We start from the raw sequence: 21835 nt of genomic DNA, 5'->3' as shown, positions 1-21835 counted from the left end.
TGACTAACATGATCCCAAAGTCTTTAAGTGTCAACTTCTTTTAGTTGATCTTAAACCGTCATTCCTCTATTGACTCTATTTTAATACAACACTGATTTTTTTTTCTGCTTTACAAGTGTAGCCTATGTTCAGTTACAAATTTTGAACAATGTTGACACTTAGGCCTAACACTAACAGATCGTTCTTCATTGGCATATTAGTACGCAGTCTTCTGCCTATCATCATTTGAGCTGGGCTCAACCCTTTTTCTAATGGCCTAGATCGATACATTGATAGACTCATTTCCACATCATCTTCTCTCATTTCAGACTTTTTAATTATGTTTTTCACAGCCTTTACTCCACTCTCCGCTAGATCATTTGCTTTGGAATAGTGAGGGCTAGCGGTAATAGGCTTGAAACCCCATTTTGTTGTTTTTTAAGCATTGGTAGATCTAATAATGTTGTTTTTACTTGAATAATACTCAATTGTGACTAGACTAAGACTAAGACTAAGACTGCTTTATTGATCCTTACGGAAATTTGTTGTGATTACAAGGACTCGTTTCTCATATAAAGACAACACAACGAAAAATACACATAAATACAACAGACAACATAAAGAGTTCATTCAGCGACTACACACAGGTATCTTGGTGCATTTCATGTTCCCTGATCAATGAGTGGCGGTGATAGAGTCTGACCGAGTGAGGTACGAACGAGTTTTTGTACCGCTCCGTTCTTGTTTTGATTGACAGCAGTCGCCCACTTCGCGACGACCTGGCGTAGTTCTGATGGAGCGGGTGGCCGTTGTCTTCCAAGATTTTTTCGATTTTTCTTAGGCACGTTTGTTCAAAAAGTTCCTTTAAATGTGGTAATGTTGTGAGTGTAATTTTTGATGCTTTTTTAATGATGTTTTCTAGACGTTGCAACAGTTTAGATGAGGCGTTGCCTTGCCAACAACTTATTCCGTATGTTAGCAGATTTTGTACAGTCGCGCCGTAAAATGTCTCAAGGATCTTCTTATTTAATTTAAAACTGTTGAGTTTGTATAGAAAAAAGAGTCGCTGGGCTGTTTTCTTTGTCAGAGTTCCAAGGTGGTCTTCCCATGAAAGCTTGTTGTTGATGATAATGCCTAGATAATTGACATGAACGTTTTGTTTAATACGCTCCAGAAATGTTCATTATTAAGTCATCTCGTCAATCATTGTGACTCATAGTCACAGAGCTCAAACCTCCTAAATTGTAGCCTATACGGGACCATCGCACGACAGTCCGAAACCCATTCCACATAATTAGGTTAAACATGAAATCCAATGGATCTACAATATCTAGATTTCGATTCTTCTTCTTCTTATCCTCTTACATAATACAGACGTTATGATAGTCTATGGCAAGTTTAGGTTTTGCGATCATATTGTTATAAATCTGGTGGTGGCACAGATGTGGGTAGTGGTGTGTGTGTAGTCAGCCGACGCAAATCGCCCCAGGCCAGCGCTAGACAAGCGGTCAACCTTGACGAGTTACGACGATCAGCCGAAACGAGTGTCAACACGGCGGTTCGGGAAGGATCGACGGCAGTTCGGGAAAGATCGCCGACGTGAACAGAGCTCAGGAGCGTCACGAGAGTTTTAGTCATCTGACCGCCTAGAAACGTCGAGCGGCGTTCTGTCCGGTTCGAGAAGGCCAGTAGGGACCCTATATAAGAGCGGAGGTGACGCAGTCAAGACGGTTCAGAAAGCGGGTTCACGACAGGAGTTCAGAACACGGTCGACTACAGCACAGTTCAACGGTGTGGTTCTGTACGGAGCATTACGACGGTTCAGTGCGGAGTACTGTCAAGTACAGTTGAGACGACTGGCGTCTTGATCTTGGTCTGCGATCGAGTCCGACACAACGAGCCTAGTGTGTGAAGTCAGTCCTGGAACCCAGTGTAAGCCCGGAACGAGACGGAGAGGCCAGTGCAAGACTTGATACGGCGGAACGGTGTTATCGGAGAGATATTTGTACAGTGTACGTGCTGCCAATTGTACAGTATTGGCTGTTATTTATGGACATTAAACCTTTACGTTATCTTGGAGCCCTGACTTGTCAAGTTCTTTAAGTTGGTGGTGTATGGTGCAGCTTGCAGAGAGCCTGGATAGTGAGATTCGTAACAATATATTTTTTCTAGACCTGTATATAGAGTCATGGGGCCCGCAGGATTTTTTGCAGCGGAGTGCAAGCTGACTACCATGGCTCAAAGTCGTAGCCTCAACTTTCTTGTTATAATATTAAAGAAAAGAACTGCCCCTATTCAGGCCAAAACAAAGTATTCACTGTTAACTTTATCCGTGAGGACCGTGATTCCCTACGTTCGATCAAAAAAAACAACAAACAAACAAAAAAAACAACAACAAAAAACTGCAAACGTTAACTGTGGCTGCCGAAACTAATGCATTGCTTTTGGTCGCGATGGATAAGCTGGCGATGAACGCTTATCGTGCAGTTCTGATATTCTTCTTTGCATTGCAGCTTTTAGGATGAAGACAAAACAAGTTGAACTGACGTAATGAAGAAACTTAAGAATCAAGATATGTAATGTAAAGCCGTGTACTGTAATAACTCCCAAAATCCAAACATGTATTTTTTTCTCAGTGTGTCTGTCGACTGCGAATTCTCAACAGCAGCAACTCAATATTCGGTATCAAGTTTTTCTGCCAGCAGTCTCTCCTTCCTCAATCTGACGTGTTCCTCAGGATGGTCATGTTGGTTTTTATGTCATTAAGGATGTGCGGTTGAGCGGCCACTATGTTAAGTTGAAAAGACTGCCACACCGTGGAAACTTGTTCAAGAACAGATAATTAATTAACGACAATGAAAGGACAAATCAGAAACAAGAGGCGGAGACATTTACTACACATGTACAGTTTGTTTGGTTTCACTTGCAGTCGTTATTTTAAGATCCAGCAAACAGTCAAAGATCTCAAAGTTGAGACTTAAATCTAGAATGGATTCGTATTTTTCAGTTGGTTATGTCTCACACAAAAAAGATAAATTCAGCACCAACGCTATCGCTAGGGACAGTTACGGAAAAAGAATACTAGCCATCAGGGGGCAGCCTTGGCCGAGTATTTTGTCTATGTCACGACTGTACAATGACATTAGACACATGCAGTGCGTCACTCTCAACCACAGGAACTAAACCAATGAAGTCGAATACAATTGCAATCGACAAAACGAACACTCAAAGAGACATCTGCTCAGTGCCTGAGATATCTACAATTTCTTCATTAAAATACCCAACAAATGCAGTTAATTCATGATGTATATTTTTGGTTTCTTGCTGCTGCCAGTATTACATTGATCCAAATCAACGTTTTGAGTCGAACGATGGCATGTGAAGAACTTTCTTGTATCTCTTCTTTTGTAAACTGGTGGACGTGTTTAACATGCTATATTTTATGGAGTGCTGACACCCACCGCAAGAAGTTAATACATTTACACTCTTGACTTTTGTTCAAAGAAACTAGAGCATTATCACATCGAAAGATAATTGGCAAGGATTTCTCCATCCATCCATCCAAGTGGCACTTCTCCAAGGCCACAAACATATTCTAGACCTTAGCTAAATATTATAAAAAGTAATTGTGGCATTTTACGTCTCGAGACAATTTTTTCCCTTTGCAACTTCTTGTGTGATTAAAGAGGCCAATCCTTTGTGTAGTTTATACTTTCACCCTTCTTTCTACAACGGTTGTGTATGGCAGGACCTTTTCTTGAATGCTCGCACTTCATATTGATCTATCCAGTGCCACTTTCTCCCCAGCTGTTTGTGCCGATCTTTATGTCGCGTTTGCATACATCAGTATATAGTATGCCTTAGCTGTGGACGACCAGCGGATCAAGTGCCTTCTGTTAAATCACCATACATAAAGTCTTGTGAAAGTCGACATTGTGGCATTCATAATAACTAAATCTATGTGCAAATGAAAACAAATCGTCACGACTAGCATGCTACAGAATATTTGACAACCTTTATAGTGCAAAGAATTGCAAGACTATAATAAATCGTACATGGCTGCCTGGTCGTGCGGTTTGCGCGCTGGACTGTCGTTCGGATTTATCGACGGTCGAGGATTCAAACCCTGCCCGCTCCCATCGCCGTCGTCCTTCGAACGGTTTGGACTAGGAAGTAAACTATCTTCAACTCTGAAGGAACATCCGAAACATGTAAAACATTTTACAAACAAACAAAACATATTACATGGTCGGACATAAACTACTAGTTACAATAATAGCATATCTTTACAACTGTACTTCAGTGGAAACACCACTTGTTGAGATACTGCACTTTATAATATTCCAATAATAGGCCTTTAGATTTAAACTTAGAAGACGATGCGCAAAATTTTCCTAAACATTAATTTATTATGCTATGCTATGCTAGGACAAATTTGTACAAATACTCCTTCTTCCCTAGTGCTATTAGCGCATGGAATGGGTTGCCTGAGCTAGCCAGGAAAACCAGTGACTTGGCTGAATTTAAGTCATTGGTTAATATGCATGACTGAATGCATGACGCGTAGGACGTAATCATCTTCTTTTTTGAAGTAACGTCTGTATTATATAAGATAAGATTAAACTCTTAAATCAATAATGCATGGGCACCCACACGGGGGTACATGGTGGTGCAGTTGCACCCCCCCCCCCCCCCCGGATTCTGACTAAATCTAGGCTACATCTACGTAATAAAAACAAAACAGATCTGGAAGATGTATTTCATTATAAAATATTTTGTTAAAATATTTAAAAATTGGCTAAAATGTGGCTACTCAGAATTCAGAGGCGAGCACGTACATGGTTGGTCATCAATTCCTGATACGCCTAGGCTAATCTACTACTAACTAACCAGTGGAATCACTACTTGTTCAGTTGCTACTTAGAAGTTATTGATTTGATGGTGCGAAAAAATGGCTAGAATTTGGATAATCAGAATCGGGGGGGGGGGGGCATGTATAGAGTCCACCTAGCTCTAATGGGTAGGCTACCTGGCATTAGTTTATTTGTTGGGGAAAGTAATGGCGGTTGATCGTTGTGCTGGTAACATGACACCATCGTTAACACCGTGGGCCACAGAAACAGATGCCCTTTTCATCATCTATCCTAAAGATCGCAAGGTCTGGAAGGGGAACTTTACTTTTTTTTTTTTTTTTAACAGAATAGATCTAGAATGCTACCATGTAGCATGATATGATGATAATAACAGATCACTGTAATAGTGTGAACTTTAAAATGTAAAATAATGCACTAGTCCCCCTCTCCTTTTGTTTTTGAATAGTCTCCCTTGGTAAAACAAATACATACAGTAACATTATAACAGTCTAGATCTACACTGACACTGTACAGTAGCTAGATATAGTTTCACAGTACATGTAGAATATTGAAACTGAACCCATATTTTGGAACGAATATTCGAAATTCAAAATTGAGTAAGTTTGTTAATAGACTATACTATAGATCCAGATATGTTAACATGATTGATCTAAAAAAATCTAGACTACTGATCTGAGAACTGAAACTGAAAGAGACTTGTTTTTGTTTCATTTAAATTCATTACTCACTTACAGTGACTTACTCAAATACTGACTTAGAGTCACTTAGTCGACTTAGACTTCATTAACTTACTAGCAGGCTGAGTTAATGTCTTAAAGTTACAGTAAAGTAACAGTCTAAAATAAACTTTGTCTTATCTTACTATCTAGAGTAGTTTATTTAATCCGGACATTACAGGAATTCAGACACTCGCTGTTTTAGTGGTAAGTGGTCATTACAATAATTACATCTTTATTGTTATATTTAATATGAAACTAGCGCGCTGTATATTGGTATATTTATAATGTCACTGTACTTGTCCATTTTCCAATGATTCTAACCCAATTTCCTTCCATTTAGCTATCTTTTTATGTAAGAAAAAAAACTTTCAAATTTGTAAGTCAGGTTAAGTTGTTTTTACCTGTTACCAGGATGACTTTACCTCTTCCTATGGTTAAGACGTTAAGACAGTTGAGTTAAGACTATATTTTTTGATTGGCTAAGTCTATGCTAATGAGCACGGCTATATTTATTCTGTTTTTGGAGCTGATTTATTTGATTCATAAGCCAAGTTGTTTGATTCCATACAAAAAAAATTAATAGGGTGTTTGAATTAAATTATGATTTTCTTACCAAAATTTATTTCAAACAGCCAGTTTTGGACATCAATGTTAATGATCTTATATTTTTTTTTTTTTTTTTTAGAAAATAAAAGGGCAAATGTTTGGAGCGAGCTTGTTACATTAAATGCCTAGATCTAGACCTACTGGATAGATCTAGATTTATATAGAGAGAATATAGAGGATTCAGCTATTTAGGCAAGAATGGCTATTCTTACCTGTACTATACTACAAAAGATCATCTGTATAAGAAATGTATTAAATTAATAAACAAAAAACACAAACATTCAACGCACATCTAATCATGCAAACATAAAATAGTCTAAAAGTCTGTGTAGAAGTCACTATCCCAGTGACCTAATTTTGGTAGAAAAAAGTGTGTTCATATTTTTATTCTTTGTGTTCGTATTTATGCATAATTTGAAAACATCTAGATGATTTCATGTGAGGGGCTATGCCTGGGTATCTTAAAATTTAGTTAATGTTAATATAGAATTAAAATCTGTGTTTATTGATGCCTAAATATAGAGACTGTCAGAAATAAATTATGGTGTCTGGAATCAAATAATGTCCAGTGGGTCAAATTTGTCTGAATTAAATGAAAACACGCGGCCTCTTGACCTTAAATATAATAACAAATATAGGTTAGGGGTACAAATATAAGTAGTCATCCTTATTCTCCTTAAACTAAAGAAGATTTTGATACTTCATTTTCTTTTCTATGTCGAACCATTGTCAAATTATGCGCTGTCAAAGTGAAACTTTGAAATTTTGGGCTATAGGTGTCCCTTCACTTTCGTTGTTTGGGTGCTGTGACAGTTTGCGTAACCAAATCCCTTCACTTTATTAATTTAATATAAAGAGTCTAAGTTATAATTATATAGTTTCTAACCTGATTGGTTTCTTAAAATTCCATAAGAAGAGATAGATCTACATTTTTATCTTAATGAAAATCATTATACTTTATGGCCCATCAACACTTTGTTGTGTGCTTTTTTTCCTGGCTATATTATTCTAACCTTTTTCCCTTTTTTTTTTTAAAATTGACGATGGATTAATTAGAAATAGAATGTCAAGTAGCTAATAAAATAAAAGTGGAGAAAAAAAGACTTTGTCTAAAAGATAAAGAACAGCTTTCATATTTTACAGTCTATTGTGAAATGTAGATCTCAAAATATCTTCTTTGATTTAGAGTTTTAAAATGTATGTCAACTGTTATCTAAATTGACTAGGAATATATGTTATGAGAAAAATACAACATTCTATGTCTTGCCTGCTTGTTATTTAAGTTTTTTTTTGGGCTAGCAGATTTTTATATGTTTTAACTATCAATTTTAACCTGTCATCTTTAGTTTCAAACTTTTTATTTGCTTTGTCACACTTACTTTGTAGCACCATTTAATTTCACTATTTTGAGTGCTTCTTTATTTTGACTTCATTGACATACATAAATTTTGTACAATCTTTTCCTAAAGCATAAAAAAAAAAATAGAAACATCATTATTTAAAAAACAATAAATCTAGAAATATGATATAAATATTTTCTATATCATAGTTCCAAATTTTCTTCTGATTTCAGTTAGTTAAAAAGGAAAATTATATTTTAGAATTTTACATAGATCTAATTATCTTCATTTTCTTTTAAAAAAAAGCAACACACTTAATCAGTTATTACTCTGCAAATACTCCCCCCCTCCCCAATCAAATTACAAGAGTTAAGACTTGAAATAAAAATATAATGTTGAAGATATGTGGACGGGGAAAAAGGTGGGTTTTTAATAAAATAATTAGGACACTTAAGGATTTTGAATAATAACGAGTTCAGAGGCAGCCTAACAAGGTGACAAATGAGGCAACCACCTCCAAGGCATAAGAGGTCCAGTGATAAATAAAATGTTTTGTCAGCCTATGATACCTATGGTCCTGATATGACACTTGCCCAGGACCCTGCGCACTGCTAAGTCTGACTCTGAAGAGATAACCATGGTACATGTACGATAAGAAGAAATCTAGTAAAAAAAATATATATATTCTATAAATTGACTTAAATAACATTTTGAGTGAAGTTTAAAGCTATCATCATTATTAAATATTCAGAAGCTTGTTTGGGTATTTAGCTTATGTCTGTTTTTTCTCTCCCTTGATTTTACTATAAAATTTTATTTTTTTCGTGTGGCCTGCACCCATCTCCCCTCCCTAGCAATGTCACTTATTAATTATGAAACACTAACTTAGAGTTAAAATCATGGCTCAGAAGACAAGCCCTGCAAAATTAGACCTAGATCAAGTGGAAGGAGTTTCTAATGCATTTAACATGGAATATATTTATTTCAGTTGTCAAAATAAAAAAGATGACCCCAGTCCAGCACTGCATGCCCCTGGTGGCTGCTCTATTAGCTACTTGTCCCCCACCTGACAGAATGGTAATAAGACAAGTATTACATTTATTTATAATAATGGTCTACAAAATGTATCAGACATGAACACATGCAAGTAATAACAAAATAAATCACAGAATATATCTTACTTCAAAAATGTATAAAAATATTTAACTGTTTAATTATTAAAGCATAATTAATTGTTCATTCATGTAAGAATGTTTAACCAAATTTACATCCCTGTTGTTGGTATTGTTATGTTGAACCATTTCAACATTTGAGAATAACACAATAATACCAAAATGTACAGAAGAGTACCAATAGGCAATATAAACAAAAGTATAAACAAAGAAGAACTATTTCTTTTCCAACAACATCATGCTACACACTTACATTTTCGCTAGACACAACACAGGGCACACAGTAGTGTGTAGTCTCTGAATAAAGTAGGCCAAGAATCTCTGTGTGCGCCTGTTTTGTTTCTTCCTAAGCATTTCCACTGATAACAGTAGCCATAGATTGAAAGCCACAAAATAAAAAAAAAAAATCATTAACTGTTGATAGGCAGTGAATACATTAACACATGTCTCCAGTAGAGGATGGCAGTGTCAACAGATCTGTGAGATTCTTAGGTAAATCTCTCTTAGTTATGTGCATACTCAACTTGTAGCATTTATTTTGCTTTGTGTTTTTTTTTTTTTTTTTTTTTTTTTTGCTTAATTTTTAACTTTTCCTTTTTTAATTTATATTATATTATTTATATTACATATGTTTAGGTACCATGTTTCAGATCTTGCAATCTATGGGGTGGGGGGGGGGAGAATAGGTCAACGACAGTGTCATGGGGCTAGTTCAGATATGAATATATTTTTTTCAATATCTTTTATTATATATCATAAAGCATTTAACTCTTTCTCTCCTAATCGACGATACCATAGTTGATTTGACCTCATTAAATTAAAGTAATATTTAATTTTAAAAACTTTTCTTTGTGTTCTATAGAAGGAGCATCCATTCCCCTTGAACCCTAGACCAAATAAAACATTTTCTGATCACAACGAGACAAAGTTATTGAAGCTTAATTATAATATGGTAGTGAAATACTAATGAGCAAATGAAGAATTCCGTCTGAAAGTAAAAAAATAATTACGGACGGAAAGAGTTAACACACTCACAATTAAAACATGCACACAGAATTGTAGACATTAGAAACATTGCTAGTTGCATTCAGCGAGACACTTTAACTCAACACTGTTTGCCAGATCATTGTCTAGGAGAGACACTTTCACTCAACACTGTTTGCGAGATCATTGTCTAGGAGAGACACTTTCACTCAAACTGTTTGCGAGATCATTGTCTAGGAGTGTTGTTGTCAGATGGCAATACAGGATCAATGACGTCCTTCTTAAATCATCGTCATTTTAAATTGTTTCAAAGACATCTTTAGTCTTCTCTCTCATTGTCTCCCTTTTTTTCTCCACATCTCTATTGTCTTTCTCACATCTCTATTGTCTTTCTCACATCTCTATTGTCTTTCTCACATCTCTATTGTCTTTCTCACATCGCTATTGTCTTTCTCACATCTCTATTGTCTTTCTCACATCGCTATTGTCTTTCTCACATCGCTATTGTCTTTCTCACATCTCTATTGTCTTTCTCACATCTCTATTGTCTTTCTCACATCGCTATTGTCTTTCTCACATCGCTATTGTCTTTCTCACATCACTATTGTCTTTCTCACATCACTATTGTCTTTCTCACATCTCTATTGTCTTTCTCACATCGCTATTGTCTTTCTCACATCGCTATTGTCTTTCTCACATCTCTATTGTCTTTCTCACATCTCTATTGTCTTTCTCACATCGCTATTGTCTTTCTCACATCGCTATTGTCTTTCTCACATCTCTATTGTCTTTCTCACATCGCTATTGTCTTTCTCACATCTCTATTGTCTTTCTCACATCGCTATTGTCTTTCTCACATCTCTATTGTCTTTCTCACATCGCTATTGTCTTTCTCACATCTCTATTGTCTTTCTCACATCGCTATTGTCTTTCTCACATCGCTATTGTCTTTCTCACATCTCTATTGTCTTTCTCACATCTCTATTGTCTTTCTCACATCGCTATTGTCTTTCTCACATCTCTATTGTCTTTCTCACATCGCTATTGTCTTTCTCACATCGCTATTGTCTTTCTCACATCTCTATTGTCTTTCTCACATCTCTATTGTCTTTCTCACATCGCTATTGTCTTTCTCACATCGCTATTGTCTTTCTCACATCTCTATTGTCTTTCTCACATCACTATTGTCTTTCTCACATCACTATTGTCTTTCTCACATCTCTATTGTCTTTCTCACATCGCTATTGTCTTTCTCACATCGCTATTGTCTTTCTCACATCTCTATTGTCTTTCTCACATCGCTATTGTCTTTCTCACATCGCTATTGTCTTTCTCACATCTCTATTGTCTTTCTCACATCTCTATTGTCTTTCTCACATCTCTATTGTCTTTCTCACATCGCTATTGTCTTTCTCACATCACTATTGTCTTTCTCACATCTCTATTGTCTTTCTCACATCTCTATTGTCTTTCTCACATCGCTATTGTCTTTCTCACATCTCTATTGTCTTTCTCACATCGCTATTGTCTTTCTCACATCTCTATTGTCTTTCACATCTCATTGCTTCTCCCTCTTTCCTTTTTCAGTGACAACTTTAGCAGTACGCGGGCCCTGATCACGTTTGAATTATATATATATGTATCGTTCTTATATTGATTAGTATTTTGCATTAAAAATCAACAAACTATATAGTAATTATTTCTGGCGACTCCACTGGAGTTAATATTGTTTAATACTTGATAGAGTAAGACAAGATATCACTGTTAAAACAGTACAACTTAACAAGCAGTGGCTTTGATGATCCTAAACGGAAGTCTAATTTTCAAGCTCGTCCCTGTGCAAAACGTTGATAAGAGAGAATCAAATCAAATGTTTGTCCATTATTGAGGTTAGTTCCTTGCTACAAATAGCTTCATCTCACAGTCTTTTCTTTGCGATATTGTTGATCATAGATAGTTTTGATAAGTTTCAACTTTGAAAAGTTTCTTTCCGCACTCGCGTCTGAAGAATTGACAACTTCATTCTGTAGGCAACAACAATGTTGGGAACTGAATCTCAAATGGGCCTAACTTGCATTCTTGAGTTGTATTTATGTGAACAGAAATCCTTTCTCGAATCAATTCCGTTTGTCAGAACTGCTTCCTAAGACATTCACATCACACCGTCTTTCAATGGATTGTTACGGTACATTATAATGTGTGGTCGTCTCCTCTCCGTTAAGGCTGCAACAGATTTAAAAACTCATTTATTCCACTTTCAGTCAGGCTGTTCAATAAAGCTCCGGTTGTGTGAGTGTGTAAGTGTTTTGTGTGTGAATGTTTTTCGTATTGTTATGTTATTATAGTTATGCTGAGGTGGACAATTGTAGTCAAACTGAATTTCCATTTGTTTGGAATAATAAACTTATCTTAAGAGAGGGGTGCACTTTGCTTAGGTACAAATAACTTTTGTTACAACAGTGACTTTATTTGGAAAAACCCCAGGAGAAAGCTGGAGAGTTCTTACAAAGACCAGGAGATACACTTTTGAGACTCAAGGAAAGGTGCAGCCAATGACAGGCGTAGGCGGTGAAAAGAGAACTTAAATCTATCACCATAGGGCATCGATTTTGTCTGATTCGTGTGAGGCAAAAAAATGTAGGTTACTGCTAGGTCTCTGTAGCTTGGTGAAATACTGTGCTCCTTCCTTTTCGAACTGGAAGACAAGCCTTGTTATACATTATTTGGAAAAATACAATGAGTTCATAATGGTGTTACTTTTAGTATGGAACAATCTAGTTACTAGACTAGTCACTGATTTAACTAGGAGCACCCTCTTATTTTTGGTGAATAGAATTGGAGCTAGGTCATGCATCATAGCAATTACGCTCTTCTGCAATGACTTGACATTTGAAACAACACAAACTTTAAATGAGAGAGCACGCATGTCACGTTAAGAAGGGTACTTTCTCGTTGTTTTAAAAACCGTTTCATATCATTCCCAGTGTTTACATAAGTTGTATCAAATCCTCGAGCCACTGTTGGTAATCATAACTCTACAGAGATAAGTCTTTTTTTTATTTCATAGATTGAATCCCGTTGAAGTATTGCACTGATAGACTTGTCTGATTAGAGAGCGGACAAAAGTACACTGTCTAGAGCAGACAGTGTATGTGCGGTACATTGTGCTCAGGGACGCTTCAAACTTTGTCAAATTTATTTTATTTTTACAAAGATTATATCAACTGACTGTCTAAAAAATACAAGATTGCTTTTTGCCATGAATACAGACACGTGATTTAGGTCCAATGTCCCAATCATTGTTTTCTAATGTTCTGGTCCGCATCGCTTGTAATTGGCCAAAGTGATCCTGTTCAATGAAGAGCTGATGACACTCTGCTGGTTAGGTCATCACTGATAAACTTTGTTGAGGTCATTGGAGTTTTATCTTCACTCGCTATCTCCAGGAACACAAGTTTACGGATAACACGTTTTCCCTGAACCCCTTTCCATTATTGCGTGAAAAGTGGATCACAAGTCTGGAGGTTTTCCTTTGCTGTATGATTGAAAGTTTTAAGGTTCGAAACCCTCCACTATCTCCCTCTCCTTTCAACCCCCCTTTGCGTAATTGAAAAACTAAGGACACGACATGGTCTAAAGTGACTCTAAAGTGTCCGATGTGCCATAAAAATCAATTCAAATCCACTGAACCCAATATCAAAGGGAGAAAGAAATGGCTGTTTGGTTTCGAATAGGAAACACAGTCGCAGTCTTGCAAAATATTTTACATCTAAGTTCCTGCTCTTTCACTGTTAGTTTTGGCTCGTGCATTCTTGTCATTGCCTGCACAACAGCAAATAAGAAGATTTAATTAGTGACAAGAAAAAAAACATTTTTTTTCCCAGGAATATTGGCTAGTTAATTACCCCAGTGACGCATTACAGTCATACTGGTTCTAACTGCAGTGAGGTAGTAACCCAACAATGCTTTGGTTAGGGATTTACCTGCCAGTATTATTATTATTATTATTATTATTATTTGGCCTTGAAAAAATTAAGGGCATGTCATGGCCTCAATTGTGTCGATTTGCCAACAATAACAAAATGGTTGGTAGAGCATCATCCCTAAATTAAGAGACGCAATGACAAACTGCTTCTGTGTATGTGTATATTGTGAAGGAACTAAAGTATGACTGATGTGAACTTTAGTCAAGTGTCACTCACGAGGCGCTGCTCATTAGGTCACCTGTACATGTTATTTTTGTAATTGAGGCACGTGATGAGACATAACTGTAAACATCACATTGACTGAAATATCCGGACGGCTCCCATTTCCAGCAGTTCTAAATCTGTCACTTCACTTTTAGCTCTTAAGCACTTGACAGTGTTATCTCTCTGTTCTTGCGAAGCAGGACGTTTTGGCGCAGTGTTTTTAGCGCAGTGGTCGTTTTGGCGCCAGACATTTTCGCGCTAATTTTTTTCGACACATTAGATTTGTCCATTATAATATGAGCGTAAAAGAATGGTCACATCTACGTTTTGTGTGTTATTTTGTTTAGATTTTGGATTAAAGTTTGTTGGGTACTTAGTGTTATGTCACTTAATAATACTTAATATCATAATGTTGTGTGTGTTGTTGTCTATAGGGCTGATGATGTAAAGGTCATCTGTTTCTGTGGCCTACGGTTAACGAAGGTGTCATGTGGCCAGCACAACGACTACTGCCTTTACTTTTCCCCAACTAATGTCTGATACCCATTAGAGTTGGTTAGACTCGGGTGCGCCGTGATAGATAACAAGCAAAAGACAAGTAGATAGATAGATAGATGATAGATAGATAGATAGATAGATAGATAAGCACAATAACAAAAACGAAAGCTTATCTAAAGGGAATAGCTCCACATTTACAAACTGAAACATATATATCAATGCTGTAGGGATTTTAGGGCGCCCAATAAACCAATAAACTCTGATAATTATCTGATATTTGTTGGGGGAAAGTAAAGGCGGTTGCTGACCACATGATACCCTCGTTAACATTCGACAATAGAAACGAGGTTCGAACCTGATACTTCTCGGTTCGGAAGCCAAGCGGTTTACCACTAAGCCACCCCGACTATCTACATTGGTCTTGGTAATTCATCAAACCAGTTCACATTGTAGGCAGTTACTCGTTCAAAAAACCCTGGTCAGAAAAAGGTGCTGTTTTTTATGGGAACTTTGTTTTTTGTTTAAATATGCTCACCCTTAGAATAGTATTGGTAACAGTACAGTAATGGTTATGTTGGTTAGTGCAGGAAATAGTTCAACTCAACAATAAGAAGATTAGACTGGAAAGGTCCATTTGGTTAGCTAGTGTAACTGAGCCATGTTGAGCGCTGTACTTAGCCAACTATGTTGGTTAACACTGAAGGCAATTTAAGAGTTTGAATTGAATTCAATTCACCGTTATTTTGACCTGAACACTTTCTATTTAGGATAAGATAATTAATTCAAGGCAACTCTCTTCTCCCCCCCCCCCCCGCCCAATATAACCAGAACCTAGCAAGATGCTTTTTCTTTCTCTTGGGCCTAGCATGTGATCTGTCGTAACGTGGTGTGCTAAATAAACAATATCTTGGTGTTGTTGCTGGCTTCCCCTATTCCTTACCTAAACCAAAAGGGACCTTAGCATTATTTATTACCACCGTTTTGTTGTCGAGAGCTTTAATGCACATGCATTGTTTTGAAGGCTGTTGTGTTCGTTTGTACAACTAGCCTTTCAAATGGGGATTGTTAGATGGAAGTGGAGAGTTTTCTGATTTATTTTGTTGGCTGTAAACCCAACACCCTCCCCCATCTGACTTGATCCACTAATGCTACTTGAATCTGCACTGTATTGAATATTATATTCCCAAATTGGCTTGGTTTGCTAATGTATGTAGCACTTAGTGATGACAGGTCCTTCTTGTATCTCAATGTCTAGATGCTGATGTATGCATATGTTGTGTTTGTGTCTCATGTTGTGTTGATGTGCCCTTCTTGTGTCTCATGCTATGTTGATGTGCCCTTCTTGTGTCTCATGATGTGTTGATGTGCCCTTCTTGTGTCTCATGATGTGTTGATGTGCCCTTCTTGTGTCTCATGTTGTGTTGTTGTGCCCTTCTTGTGTCTCATGTTGTGTTGATGTGCCCTTCTTGTGTCTCATGTTGTGTTGATGTGCCCTTCTTGTGTCTCATGTTGTGTTGATGTGCCCTTCTTGTGTCTCATGATGTGTTGATGTGCCCTTCTTGTTTCTCATTGTCTAGATGCTGATGCTGCTGCCTAGTTTACTAAAAGAAGATCTCCGGTGGTGGTGGTGGTAGCGAGCAGGCATGGCTACCAAAAAATGTGTGGGGCTCATTGTGTGTGGAGTGCTGGGTGTGCTGTTCTTGGCAGCAGGCTGTTCACTGCTGTATGTCTTTGACTCCATGATTCACTCTGAAGTGAAGGGTGTAAGTAGGGTTTTTATGGATTCCATCATTTGTCATGATTCACTCTCAGGTCGAGATAAATATAACTAACGTTTGATTCATTGATCTCATGAATTAAGTGATCATTGCATTCTTTGACTTCCACATTTTTAATAAAATCTTTTAAGTTTCCAATTAATTGAACATAAAAAGACATTTTTAAAAAAGCCTTTATAGTTTAAGTAAAACTATAAAGCTGATTTAGTTTTCATTTCCTCAATTTAGATACTTAAAGCAGACAAATGACTAATTTTCTTTTAGTCATCTCAACAGAGTGGGTGTTAAAAATATACTCAGGGCATAAACAGGCGTAAGCTCATGGCTTAGCCGAAACCCTTGATGGCTTATGACTTGTCTGATAAAGAGAATACATTAGATCACTTAAGTGTGATGAAACTCATCTTTTCAAAGAGCTAGAGGTGGTCAAAGTTGAGAAGATGAGACTTGAAAGGAATGTAAAAAGCACCTCTCAGCATTTTCTTATTTAATTCAGAGTATTTTATCAAAGCACCTCTCAGCATTTTCTTATTTAATACAGAGTATTTTATCAAAGCACCTCTCAGCATTTTGCTACTTCATACAGAGTATTTGATTGAAGTTGATGACCTCATAAGGATGAGCATGTTGGTCTGGTCAGGCTGATCCTTTTACCTATTTGCCACCCCCTAATGTACTTTTACCAGTCAACACTGGGCTGGCAAGAAGGAAGAACTCCTCAATACTGTGAAGAGATGAAAGCTGAGCTGTTCTGGTCATATTATAAGACATGACTCACTATCAAAAGTCATTGTTCAAGGTACAGTGGAGGGAGCAGGGTCGTCCAAAGAAAAGCTGGCTAGATAACATAAAAGAATGGACCGGCCTCTCTCTTGATATCCTGCTTAGAACAGCTGCTGATTGGGAAAAGTGAAGGGTGGTTACTTGAACTGTCACAGCACTCCTACGATGAAAGTCAAGGGACATATGAGAGAGAGAGATGAGAATTTCACTTTTACCTCTTAAAGTACTTTTTGATTTTCATTGATTTAATATAGTAAGAAGTTTGGCAAGCAGTATCTTCTCAATGAAATTTACTGTTGTAGTTAAAATATTTTTAGCTTGTCAGAAATAACAAGGGATAACAATAGCTCTTTTTTTGTGTGTTACATTACTGACTCCATACACAAAGCAAAAGGCCAAAAAGAAAAAGGAATTTAATAGTTTTTGTGAGTGTGATGTAACTACCAATTTATCAAACTCAACTCTGTGGTCTGTCTTGGTTCATTCTGACAAGTTGAAAGTTTCAGAAGTTTCTTTAGAATGAAGTGTATTACTTTTAGCCTAATCCTAATTCAATCTAGCAGACATGACCATGGGCAATATTTGAACTTAAAACCAACTTGACAACATCCCAGACTGCATACAAAACGGTCAGGAAGTATTCCATTCTACAATATGCTTTGTTCTGATTCTTTGTTACATTAATAATGTAAGAACTAATTAATCTAAGTCATTTGTATAGCCTGTCTTGACTCATTTTGTTTTTAATATGTTTGATTTCAGTAAACTCTTGCACTCAATAGCCTGGCAGTCAGAATAACTCTGCCATCTTATGGCATAGCAAATAAAACCCCCTCCCACTTTTTGACATATTATTATTATTATATACAACTTTATGCCTTCATAAAGTATTTATTTTAATTCAGTCTTATCTGATAAATTACTTTACATTCTTAACAGCATTCATTCATTTTCATGTGATAAAAACTATATGTCGTCATAAAGGGCATACTTGTTCTTGGTTTAAAGCTATTTAGAGAGTATCTTATATAATACAGACTTTACTTCAAAAAAGAAGATGATTACGTCCTACGCGTCATGCATTTAGTCATGCATATTAACCAATGACTTAAATTCTGCCAAGTCACTGGTTTTCCTGGCTAGCTCAGGCAACCCATTCCATGCTCTAATAGCTTTATGGAAGAAGGAGTATTTGTACAAATTTGTCCTAGCATATGGGTCGAGGAATATTCTCTTCTGTATTCATATCATTGCTAAGGCTGTCCACATTAGGTCAAGTTTTTGAAACTCTACCGTTTTACTATTTCGTTCAACTCATTTACCTCTCATAAACATACACGTTGAATTGAAACGTTTCAAATAATATTGAATTTCATTCATTAAAATGTGTATGTTTTCAGAATCTTCCTTTAAAAAATGGTTCAGATTCCTTCAAAAATTGGCAGTCCCCAAGAACTCCAATCAAATTTCAGATCTGGATATTCAATGTAACCAACCATGATGAAATTATTCAAGGGAGAAAACCCCATGTCCAGCAGCATGGGCCTTACACCTATAGGTAATCTTTGAGTTCAATTTTTAGATTTTAACAAACATTATTTTTAAATTGCTATGTTGTTTTTTTTTGGTAATTTTAATTATGTAGATCTATATAATCTTTCTGAAATGTATATATAAATATATAAATATAATAAAAACACTTAATAAATCTATATTTATATATATTTTTTTGAGGGCTCATGACTCCATAAAATGGAATAGTCTGTTGAGATTCTATTATACTTCATCTTAAAGACTTCTACTGTTAAACACTATTACTTATTTAGTAATAATAATCATCAAAAATTCCTTGAGACAATCATTTAAAACATAACATCTTGTCCTACATGAAATATTGTCTCTCCCATTTAAATACATTTTGTCTTTTTAAGGCTGTATTTTTTACTAATTGTAAGCATATGTTATGAAGAACAAAAAATGGAATTTGCTTTCTCTGGATTTCTTTCTTCCATTATAACATCTTAGTCTAAACCTCAATAGTAGTGTCACACAGATCAGCTTTTGACTCATTGATTCATTTGGGCCTTGGTTGTTATAGCATCTTAGTCTAAACCTCAAGAGTAGTGTCACACAGATCAGCTTTTGACTCATTGAGTCATTTTGGGCCTTGGTTGTTATAGCATCTTAGTCTAAACCTCAAAAGTAGTGTCACAGAGATCAGCTTTTCACTCATTGATTCATTTGGGCCTTGGTTGTTATAGCATCTTAGTCTAAAACCTCAAGAGTAGTGTCACACAGATCAGCTTTTGACTCATCGATTCATTTGGGTCTTGGTTGTTCTGCCACCTGGCATTTCAAGTGACATAATCTGCTCCTATTCATTTTAGTAGGGGGTCCCTGTTAAATCATTCCTTGGTTTAGTGCAAATATACCATCCATTACTTCCAAGTTTGTCTCAAGGAAGTAATAAATACATTCAAGAATTGTTTTCAGTTTTGTAATAACTGACCAAATTGATTGTTGCCCCATCTGTAGTTATTCATTTGCCTGAAGTGGTAATTGCCAGGTTTATAGAGAACTTTAAACAAAACTGAAATGTATGTTTATATTCAGAGAACACAGAGAAAAAATTGACATTAAATATTTTGACAATGGGACAGTAACCTACCGGGAGTTGAGGTCTTTTGTGTTTGATCGTGAGAACTCTGTTGGCTCAGAAGATGATACTTACTACACAGTAAACCTGCCTGCTGTGGTGAGTTTAATAAGTATACATTTGACATTTAAGTGAAGTTTAGATTAGTTTGTTCTATAATGCAAGTGAAATGAAGTTTAGATTTTATTTTCTGGTCAAGTTTGATATTCAAATATTCATTGAAACAAATGACCTGAACTTCAAGTAATTGATACACATTATCTATATTCTATTTCAACAAAGAACTTGAAAATTTGTAGTATTAATTATTGATATGGTTTTTTAATTTAAAAAAGAACCTTTGCCCAACTCCTTGAAAATAAACATCTTGAGGCCCAATCCAGGTCCATAGAATTCCCTAATCTGAACCCATGAAATAGAAGACTTAACTGAATATATTAAAATAAAACTAATTAGATCCTTATATATATATATATATATATATATGAACAAATAAAACAAACATCTTGAGACCCAATCCAAGTGAACAGAATTCCCAAATCTGAACCCTGGTTGTGCGGTTTGTGTGCTAGACTGTCGTTAACATTTATTGATGTTCCTGCCCGCTCCCATCCCCCATCACCCTGCGGAAGTTTGGAGTAGGAAGTAAATTATCTTCAATTTTGAAGGAACATCCGAAACATGTAAAACAACAAACAAATATTTTAACTAAATATATTAAACTAAAACTAATTGGATCCTTATATGTATGAACCTATAAAACCATAAACATTTGAGATTTTCTAAGTCACTAGCTATTGCATTACAATTTGTGCTTGACCAGACTATTATGGACTTAGTGAAGAGAGAGTACACCGTTCTCAAGAAAGTGATCAATGCACTGCTCCTACTTCTGGGGGAGAGACTTTTTATTCCACTGTCTGTCAACCAGTTGATGTGGGGGTATGAGGACAATTTATTGAAGACAGTCAAGACTCTGCTGAAAGACTTGAATGTGAATGTCACTTTCTCAGATGAATTTGGTTTGTTCTATAATGTAAGTTGCTCCCTGGAATGAACACAAATGTTTCCTCTTTAAAACAAATTTAGTCAGTATCTAGATATTTGATGAATCATCATTAATAATTGATTAAATTGAATTGTATTTCTTTATAATGTTTACTCAATATGAACAATGGTTCTGACTTATAAAGCTCTAGAATCTAGTTGTTTAGTTAAAGATATATTTTGCAAGTACTACTAGTATTAAATGACATCCAGTCTCATTGTTTTTTCTATAACAAATTGAAATCTTGGACTTAGTTGGTGGATATAAATTGTAAATATTTCCATTCTAAGCTACGTTTCTAAGTCAAATCTACTGTTTATGAAGATAAAATTGTCAGATTTATGTTTAGTACATAACAATTGTAGAGCTAAGAATTAATAAATGAAAGCATTCCTTCTCTCCCCTGATTATTTTCTAGGTTCCATCTTGACATGGCTGTTTGACTTATTCCTCAAATTTTTCCTTTTGTTTTTGTTTTAGCAAAATAACACAGATGATGGTCTCTATGAAATCTATTCTGGAATCAAATCGATGGACAACTTTGGGCAAATTATTTCCTGGAACTATTTAGAGTAAGTTATAAATGTCTTTTCAAATTGCTCAATAATAAAATTGTTTTCATTGGAGCCTAGTTCTTTTTTTTTTTTTTAAGGCTCTTACAAAACTGTCTATTTGTAAGTACCAGTACTCATTTTTTGTGCAGGCCTTAAACCTCAATACCCTTGTAATCAGACATGATTTTTTTAAGCAAAAAAATATCAATGCAAAATGTTAAAAATTATTTTAAATAATTCATCTCAAATTTTAATACTTGCAAATAAACTCCTTAAAAATGAAATAGTTTTTAACTTTTTCCCTACACTATTTTAAATGTGCATTATCTCACATCTAATTTGAATGGCTTTTAGCTAAACATACAAAACTGGCATTGCAATTAGCAATGAAACAAACTAAATCTACTGTCATAAACTCACATCAACATTCTGTATTTTTAGCTTAGGAATCAAGTAAATGACAATTATTTTTTCTTTGCATTTATTGTATATATATGTATATAGAAATACATGTAAGTTATTGGATATTAATGTTGACTTAAATTCACATATTTCTTAGGAAATTAAACTATTGGACTTCTGATGTTTCAAACATGATTAATGGAACAGGTTAGTTGTTGCTATATAACTTTTTAGTTGCAAGTATTAATCCTT

General features: G+C 35.7%; 1 protein-coding gene and 1 long non-coding RNA gene across 5 annotated transcripts in view; one reads left to right on the top strand and one right to left on the bottom strand.

The window, feature by feature from the left end:
* LOC129927905 (uncharacterized) overlaps positions 1 to 8986 on the bottom strand; it is a 26351-nt gene extending 17365 nt beyond the window's left edge. The window contains exons 1-2 of the long non-coding RNA XR_008779558.1: positions 8944 to 8986; positions 7558 to 7641 (exon numbers count right to left, since the gene is read on the bottom strand). This is a non-coding gene — a long non-coding RNA (uncharacterized LOC129927905). The remainder of the gene's footprint in view (positions 1 to 7557; positions 7642 to 8943) is intronic.
* The window catches only part of LOC106051554 (lysosome membrane protein 2-like), a 24546-nt gene continuing 8015 nt past the window's right edge, over positions 5305 to 21835 (top strand). The window contains exons 1-8 of one of the 4 annotated variants that reach the window (XM_056039706.1): positions 9045 to 9182; positions 11419 to 11563; positions 15940 to 16125; positions 18324 to 18481; positions 19537 to 19678; positions 20403 to 20615; positions 21108 to 21199; positions 21741 to 21790. In XM_056039706.1, coding sequence (XP_055895681.1) covers positions 16006 to 16125; positions 18324 to 18481; positions 19537 to 19678; positions 20403 to 20615; positions 21108 to 21199; positions 21741 to 21790 — 775 coding nt within the window. In that variant the 5' untranslated portion in view covers positions 9045 to 9182; positions 11419 to 11563; positions 15940 to 16005. Of the gene's footprint in view, positions 5450 to 5646; positions 5777 to 9044; positions 9183 to 11418; positions 11564 to 15939; positions 16126 to 18323; positions 18482 to 19536; positions 19679 to 20402; positions 20616 to 21107; positions 21200 to 21740; positions 21791 to 21835 lie in introns of those variants that run through there. The other 3 variants (XM_056039705.1, XM_056039707.1, XM_056039704.1) reach the window with 3 other exon arrangements.

The sequence above is a fragment of the Biomphalaria glabrata genome, chromosome 8 (genome assembly GCF_947242115.1).
Source record: "Biomphalaria glabrata chromosome 8, xgBioGlab47.1, whole genome shotgun sequence".
Classification (NCBI taxonomy): Eukaryota; Metazoa; Mollusca; class Gastropoda; family Planorbidae; genus Biomphalaria; species Biomphalaria glabrata.
This window is presented reverse-complemented; position numbering and strand designations above follow the sequence as displayed.